General features: G+C 36.0%; 1 protein-coding gene across 3 annotated transcripts in view; it reads left to right on the plus strand.

Annotated features, from left to right (window-relative positions):
• The window catches only part of LOC108686772 (arginine kinase), a 22,457-nt gene extending 15,611 nt beyond the window's left edge, over positions 1-6,846 (plus strand). The window contains exons 1-5 of one of the 3 annotated variants that reach the window (XM_018192233.1): positions 33-131; positions 1,235-1,968; positions 4,293-4,653; positions 4,834-5,208; positions 6,180-6,846. In XM_018192233.1, coding sequence (XP_018047722.1) covers positions 1,928-1,968; positions 4,293-4,653; positions 4,834-5,208; positions 6,180-6,527 — 1,125 coding nt within the window. In that variant the 5' untranslated portion in view covers positions 33-131; positions 1,235-1,927 and the 3' untranslated portion in view covers positions 6,528-6,846. Of the gene's footprint in view, positions 1-32; positions 132-1,052; positions 1,969-4,292; positions 4,654-4,833; positions 5,209-6,179 lie in introns of those variants that run through there. The other 2 variants (XM_018192232.1, XM_018192234.1) reach the window with 2 other exon arrangements.
• Positions 6,847-8,914: the final 2,068 nt, after the last annotated feature.

Below are 8,914 nucleotides of genomic sequence, written 5' to 3' on the forward strand. Positions count from 1 at the left end.
TTGGCGCGAGACAAGCTGAAGGGCGCGCCCGGCCGAAAATCAGACGAGAGGAAAAGAGAGAGGAGAAAGAAAAGGGTTATACTCTGCCGCGGGAAACGTGACTAAGTCTCGTCGAGGAATTTCCAAAAGAGGTGGTGGTGCTGCTACTTCCGTTTCGTTTCGTCACGTTGCGTTGCCGTTTTTCAACATCCGGCATTTGTTCCCTTCTCCTCGCTCCCCACTTTCTCGAGAAACCGCGAACGAGACGAGGGACCTTTCATCCCCGCCCCCTTCCCCCTGGCGGCTGAGATTTTCCTCGTGACAATTTTCTTGCTTATATACAATCCCGTCAGGAGCTACCGGGATCTCGACGCGTTGCGTTTCGTCATTTTACGGAACTGGAGTGAGATCGACGTAGTGAATACAAGCTTGATCCACTGATTTTTTTCTCTCTCCGTAAATCCGTGGTAAATTCTTCTCCTCTTCAAGGACATCGTCCGTTGAAGCGACATTAGTGTAGACCTGTTAGAGCTATTAGAGTGCGTGCGACTCGATGCGACAGCCGGCTCTCGGCGAAGCGTCTCTCGTCACGTTCAAAGTGTGTAATTACGCGTATTATACCATCTTCGAATTATAGAGACGAGGCGGCCGCTCGATTGGACAAAATTAGTCGGAGAATGCCTGTGACCCTTTTTATAATGACCGCGAGCTGAGAGTCTATTTGATCCCTTTCACATTAATTCCGTGACTGGCAATTTTTTTGTCGTTATCTAATTGTCCAATTATTTAATTTATCCAGTGAATCGTATTCGCTGCGCTTAATTTAAGTCATTTAAATTTACGGAAGTAACTTTAAAAAAATGAGAAACTTCTGATTTCCTCTGGCGATGTTAAATTGTCTTTTTGACAAGAATTTTTCTGTTCAATTATAATTTAACAAATTAATTTGAAACATTTGAAATGTTTAATGCAATTGGTAAATAAAAAGAATCCGTTTTCATTTTTTCTTACAAGAATATCGTACGCTACGTTCCTTATACGTTTCTCTTATAAATTCTCGAGACTTTGGCTTCCAAGACATACGTTTGGACCGGAGCTAAAAGAATCATCCCCTCTCTAAAGTTGTGGAAAATCGCGCTCGTTCCCGGGAAGTAGCCGGCGTGTCGGTGCGCGAAACGTGTCGCGAGCGAGCGCTGTAACGCGACGGAATTAACGCGAGAGCTAACAGGAGCACCACTACCTCGTGCATCAGTAGATCGCTCTTCGGAGAGGAGAGACACGCGGGAGCCGGAAGGGCAGCACCAGCAACAGCAGCAGCGGCAGCCGGAAGGGTAGCAAAAGAGAGAGAGAAAGAGAGAGAGAGAGGAGGAGGAGGAAGAGGAGGAAGAAGAGAAAACGTACGGGCAATAAATACGAGAGAAAGGTTTCTCGGCCGCGACCTTTGACCCACCGCGACCTACCACGAGCTCACCACGAGCCCTTGACGCTTGAGCCCGGGCCGAGGATAGTTCGTCAGGATTCATCATTAGGATCTTCGATCTGACGGCCGGACTGGGGGAGGTGCAGCGCGACTGGAAAATTGCAACAAGAGAGGACGGACGGAATCGCCCCCCGTGATTCGAGAAGGACTCTCGTCACCGACGATTCTCCGTCCACACTCTCTCTCTCTCTCTCTTCCTCGCCGTTTCGTGCGTCGGAAGCGTGCGTTTTTACCTAAATTTGCTAACGATCCTGCCTGATCGTCGCGTGTGCGAGCTCCAGAAATACGTGAAAGACACTCTGATTTTCGCGTTTAAAGGCAGTTCAAGCATCGAGCAAAATCTCCGATTTTCTTGCTCGATCGTGCAGCTTGATCTTTTTCGCCTCTTTTTTTTTTCTTTCCATCTTCGACTCTCGCTCGTCAAGGGCGTCGTCTTTGTCGCCGTAGTCTCCTCGTCGTTGCAGCGACATGGGCGGATGTACTTCGAAGGATACCACGTCGGGCGACGAGTACGTATCCGTGAGAAAGTCTTCAATGGGATGAGAAAGACCGCCTCCTTCTCTTTCTCTCTTTCTCATCTGTTTTGCTTCGTTATTCCCTTTCTTTTCATTTTTCCTGATTTTCCTTCTAAGAAGCTTATTCGGTTTTAGATATACTAAGATTTTGTTTCATTCTACGTGAATTTCAATTGCGATTTGTGCATAGGTCTCTTCTCTTTTCTTTTTTTAATTTAAACTTTTTGCACCTTGTATATCTTTTTATTCATATTTTCTCTTTTTTTTCTCAAATGTGGAAAAAAGAAAAGAGAAACCGTGTAAAGATTAAGTTGAAAAGAACAGACCTTATATCTGTTGAAGTAAGGGTTTACTTATTCTAAGTATTACAATACTTTAAATTATTATTTGTAATAATTTGTAAAAATACTGGGTGTGCCATTATTCTTAATGTATCATAGGAATTTTATATATGTATAAAAGGAATTTAAAAGGAAGAGGAATTAAAAAAGAATTTAATCCAACTTACGAAAGTCTTGATAAAAATCTGAATAGTTGAATATGGTGATATGAGCAACTTTCCGAGTTCTCGCTTTTTTTTCTTCTTAATTATGTGTCTAACAAACTTACCAGGCTGGTCTCTTGGGTTTATGACGTCTGCGGATTTTTGCGCAATGGTTTAACGCGACATCAATGCCCGTCTCGTATGTGTTCCGCGTAAAGGATCTCGCATAAGCTAGACTCTCGTCTCTCCTCATTCTCGAATCGACGCGACGATCGACGCATAATCGTGTTTCGACGAGCGATGGGCGGTGTATGCTCGTCGCTGGGTATATGCGAGTCTGCGGACGACCAACAAAATGTCCAACAAACCGAGAACGTCAATGACGACGACGACGACGTGTATGTATGCTCATTTGGCATTCGACCCTAGGATGCACTCCGTGAACTCCATTCCTTTCGAACGGAATCGATGGACCGTTCGAGAGTTGTCAGTCTATTCGTCTATTTCTCGCAACATTGGAGACAAACAAATTCTCCCATCGGGATACTTTTAAGCCTATTCTACAATATGCTCTTTGTTTCCTATTTCTTGCTTTTTACCTCTTGCTTTTTTCCTCCCTTTGTGACCGTTTTAACAATTGTATATTTCTTGCTACTGTTTCCTGTTTCTTCCAAAGTTCATTAACTTTTATCTTGAGTAACAGAAAACAAAAAATCAGATAAGAAGCAAAAAGACAAAATGTAAAAAATAACAAAAAAACAGAAAACGAAAAATACATTGTAGAATAGGCTTTATGAACAAGTCATTCTCTGTTCTTTCTCGAGATCTCTCACTTTAAAAAAATGACTAACGTGTGATTGAAAGGGTTAATTTTTTTAAATTCAACAATTGAATTAGATTAATGCTTAAAAAAAGGAATATTTTAAACTTAACAAAAAGGAATTGTATACTTTTATAATGAGCTACTTACTCGCGTCATGGAATTTTTAACTTGCAGTGCATCCTAGAGTTAGCAGATGCAAGTGCACCGCGTATCAATAATGAGGCACACGCTGCACCAAAGGAATTTTAAAAGCATACCTGAAGTATAGATATCAAATATATAAGAAAATATAATAGAAAAGATATATATATAAAAGCAATGCTACGTCGTTGAATAAAATCGACGAAACACCATGTGGATGATTCAGAATTATCCGATTTAATCGGATTAACGCCAAGTATTCAGGCACGACAGATGTTAAAATATTTTGCACTCGCAATTAAACAATTTAGTACAAATACAACTAGCTCTACGTATTTATTTGTAGCATCCCTTTTTAATGTCTACTTGATGTTCTGCACGCTGTAAAGAGACCACAACGAGCAAGGCGAAATAATATCCATTGAAGGATTAATTTTTCAAATTAGGCGAATTAATCTTAAAATTAAATGAAAACAATCGGGCGCAAATTAATTTTACCAAGTTTTTGAATAAGCAAAATTAGACAGACTATAACCTGATTTTTCATTTGCTAGTTAATTTGTAATTAGGCTCACTTGATGATAATATAAAAAAAATTATATTTTTCTATCTATAGATATATTAATCACTATTTTTAAAATTACCACTACAAAACTATTAGTTTAAGCATAACTAAAAAAAATATAATTTACATTATCAAGTGAGGTGAAATCTAAACCATAAGTTAACCAAATAATGAAAAATCAAGTTTCAAGTGGATTGGACTGGTTCCTTCAATTGAATTACAAAAAATTGTCTTTTTTCATTTCATCGTTATTATGATGAAAAATGTTTTCATCTTTAACGTGATTTTTGAACATTTTGTTACAGTAAAAAGAGTAACAACATGGTGGACGCAGCAGTTCTAGATAAACTGGAGTCCGGCTATGCGAAGTTGGCTGAGTCCGACAGCAAATCGCTGCTGAAGAAATATTTGACCAAAGAGATCTTCGATCAACTCAAGACTAGAAAAACCTCATTTGGTTCTACTCTCTTGGACGTTATTCAATCTGGTTTGGAGAATCATGATTCTGGAGTCGGTATCTATGCGCCCGACGCCGAGGCGTATACCGTTTTCGCCGAGATCTTCGATCCCATCATCGACGACTATCATGGCGGCTTCAAGAAGACTGACAAGCATCCGCCCAAGGACTTCGGTGACGTTGACTACTTTGGCAATCTCGATCCCACCGTAAGTTTTTCCTACAAATTTTATTTCTTATTACAAGTTTCTTTATGTATAAAAAATAATATTATTAGTACGATTAAATCTTATAATAGTAATTATTAAACTATAATGATTATATAAGTAGATTATTATTTTTGAAATTTATTAATGAAATTTTGATGACTTTTTCCTTTTATAAAACAGGGTGAATATATTGTGTCGACTCGCGTGCGATGCGGCCGCTCCTTAGATGGATATCCGTTCAACCCGTGTCTGACGGAGGCGCAGTATAAGGAGATGGAAGAGAAGGTATCCAGCACGCTGTCAGGCCTCGCCGGAGAACTGAAGGGTACTTTCTATCCGCTTACCGGCATGAGCAAGGAAGTGCAGCAGAAGCTGATCGACGATCACTTCCTCTTCAAGGAGGGCGATCGTTTCCTTCAGGCAGCGAACGCATGCCGTTTCTGGCCCACCGGACGTGGTATCTTCCATAACGACGACAAGACTTTCCTGGTCTGGTGCAACGAAGAAGATCATCTTCGCATTATCTCTATGCAAATGGGTGGTGATCTTGGACAGGTAACTACACTATGCTAAAAAATTAAGGAATCACTTATTTTGTCTTTCAAAAAATAGACAATTTTTTAAAAGTTTGTCTTCCGTGAGCAGTTAAAGTATTATAAAAAAAAGATACTTTTGCTTCAATGTTGAATAACTCAGTGAAAAAAATCGCACAACAATCAATAAATATGCAAGATAATTTAAAGATAAAGATTTATTCTTTCAAAAACTATAAACTATATTTGTATGCGATTTTTAATTCACGTCATAGAACTTTACAAAGTTTGTAAAAAAAGATTTAAGATTTAATGGCTTTCCATTTATATTGGTGTAGCTTTGTAAAAAAATCAATAAAATGCATAAAAAATCAAATCATCATTCAAAATCATGCTTTTTAAATCATTTCATAATCATTTTTACGAAGTTACTCTTTCTTGAAAATTACTTATTTTTGAAGAGCAGAATAAGTAATCTTTTAATTTTTCAGTGTATAGTATATTCAGAAACGATAATATAAATAAGTCTGATAAATCAGGCTCAAACATAATAAAAAGAAATAACAGCTTTCAACTTATCAAAAACCGAATTATCTCTTTAATAGGTTGAAATTTGTTATTTTTTATTAATATTCATTTATTCTGTCCTAAAGACAAATTTTTGTCATTATATATAATTTTTGTTTTTAACAAATTATTATATACTAATTTATTTTTAATTATATACTAATTTTTAGTTATACGTATATATTTAGCAAGCATAAATATCTAAAATATATTATTGACGTAAATATCTAAAAAATATTTTTAATTTTTTTTGTAATAGCTTAAACATTTTTTTCGAAACTTTTATATTGTTTAAGTATGTAAATGTTACGTAAAAATGATATAATGTTTGTTAAAAAAGATTTCGTAATCGATTGACGAATTTAATTTAGCATTACAATATAATTACCATTGACATATCCAAATATTAATTAATTCATGTTTCAGGTATATCGACGCTTAGTGACAGCGGTGAACGAGATCGAGAAGCGGCTGCCATTCTCGCACAACGATCGTTTCGGCTTCCTAACGTTCTGCCCGACGAATCTGGGTACGACGGTGCGTGCCTCGGTGCACATCAAAGTGCCGAAACTCGCGGCAAACATGGCCAAGCTCGAGGAGATCGCAGCCAAGTACAATCTACAGGTGCGCGGTACCCGTGGCGAGCACACCGAGGCCGAAGGCGGCATCTACGACATCTCCAATAAGCGCCGTCTCGGTTTGACCGAGTATCAGGCTGTGAAGGAGATGAACGATGGCATCGCTGAGCTCATCAAAATCGAAGCCAGCCTCTAAACCCAACTCCCACCCCCTCTCCTGATACACTTCGTATTCGTTTACTCTCCATCGTAGCCCCGTCGGACGCCACTGTATTTACGTGACGTTACGCTGGAAACTGTGTCTACGGCGTGAGGATTTTATTCTGAGAATAAATAAGAGCATGAAAAAATCGTTCAACGACGATCTAACGCCGGCGGCATCGAGCTTTTCAGCTGTTTTCGCGTTACCCGTCTTTATACATATATAAAGACGTATATATAAATATCGTAATTAGCGCTGTCTAGTACGATGTAAGCTATCCGTGTTCAAGCCATCTTCTTTTCATTACTATTTTTTTTTCTTAATTTTAATTAATAAAGAGAAATTTTGTTCGTATATGAAATAACCGTAATTATAAATTATATTACTTTGAATAGAATAGAAAATCTTAGAAGGAAGTTAATTGTATTTTGTGAAATTTTTTAATATACGATTTTTGTTTCCAATTTTTTTTTATTTATAGCGATTATTAATCGCTATACTTTATATTATGTCTGTACGATATCTTGTCATTAATCTAATCGAAAACATGAAATCATAAATTAAAGGAAACAAAATATGTGATAAAAAGATGGCTTTATTAGAGGTCAGCTCACATCGCACTCTGCACGTTGTATTCGACAGTATTTTATTTAGTTTCGTACACTTGTTCCTTTTTTTCTCGTTCTTAGTATGTAATTTGAAAGATCGGAAAATATTCTCGAAGCAACGCACTCGCGATTTCGTTTAAATTTCTTTTTCTTTTTCTTTTTTTTTTCTTTTTTTTTTCTTTTGATTGCAATCGCATTTGTTATCGATACATAGTCACGCGCGTTTACACAGTAGTGCTCTAGTACTAGTCCCCTGCAGTTCGTCGTGATTGTCTATTAAACGAGATAATAAGGGAAAAGAGAAGGAAGATGTCGTCGCTGTTTTAAAAGATATTCGTACGATGACGACGGTTTTTAAATTATCCGTGTTCTTGAGATTGCCACGGAGCATCAAGGGATCGCGGAGAGTGCTGTTCTCAGTACTTTGCGGTCTTTCTAGTCTGCGGATGGTGGAGAGCGACATTCATGTTTTTTCATTCTCTTTTTTACCACATGAGAAGCCAAGAAGGAACATCTGCGCGACGGATTTTAACACGCACTACAAAACACACGCGAGCAAGCGTTGCGGCATATTATAGAGACAGTGTATTACCAGCAGATTCGACAAGATGTACGGTGAGAATATAAATAATGAAACACGAAAATAAAAAGACATACACATTACATATTTCGTTGCGTGTTTTACTTTCCCAATTTTATTCGACTTTCTAATTCCTGATATTACTTTATTCTGAAATCCTGAGGATATCTCTATCGTAACTTTTCATATTGATTGTTACATATTTTTAAATTGTCAATTTAATTAAATATTTATTTTTATATTTTTTACCATCATGATAGATAATCCATTAAATAATTTGCCGTAATCTTCAATTTAGAACTCTACAATATTAAGAAATTATCATTGTTAAAAATATTAATAAGAGTGACATACTTCTAAGATCTTGGCGTTTTACATTAACCAGTTTTATTAATACTATATTATAAATAAAAAGAAACTTAATAAAAGGCATTTGTGTCAAAAAAATATTTTAAAAATAAATTAATAATAAACGGGAATTTTTTATTAATCTTATAAAATGTATAAAACAAGAGGAATGCCAAGTATAATGAGATTGCATCTTGATATCTAATAATACTTTTATATTATGTGAAGAATTGGAAAATTTAGTAATTCACACAAATAATTTTAGACTTCAAGATGCAACTTCGAATGTATTTTATAGGCTTCTATTTGTCTTATTCACGTATAAATGGTCAAGTTTAACTTATATATATTGTATATGAAGTATTTAAATATTTGTGTTATCTGACTTGGTTAATGTACATTTCTATTTTACAGTAAGAATTATATTTCAGTATTATATTTCAAATTGGAAAATACGTACAAACAAAAACATATAATAAACAAATTTAATTTTATTAAATAAACATTGTTTAATCTCTACAAATATACAAAGCTCCTATTACTCCTATTATGAGTAATAAAATACGTAGCGATATTCGTATACAGTTAAAAAATTATAATGATGAAAAAATTGTATATTATCGTATACAATTTAAAATTTTTTACGTTATTGATATATACGATAATTTTTACATCGCATATAAGACATTGATATAAAGATAAACTTTACAATTCACAAATTTTCAGAATCATTTATAGAGTTACATACATTTTATATGTATATCAGCAAATTAGAGGCCAATCTCAATGCTAAATCAAGTAATAACTTGTTTTCTTATATATATACACACATATATATATATATA

Source organism: Atta colombica, unplaced genomic scaffold, assembly GCF_001594045.1.
Source record: "Atta colombica isolate Treedump-2 unplaced genomic scaffold, Acol1.0 scaffold189, whole genome shotgun sequence".
In the NCBI taxonomy this organism is placed as follows: Eukaryota; Metazoa; Arthropoda; class Insecta; order Hymenoptera; family Formicidae; genus Atta; species Atta colombica.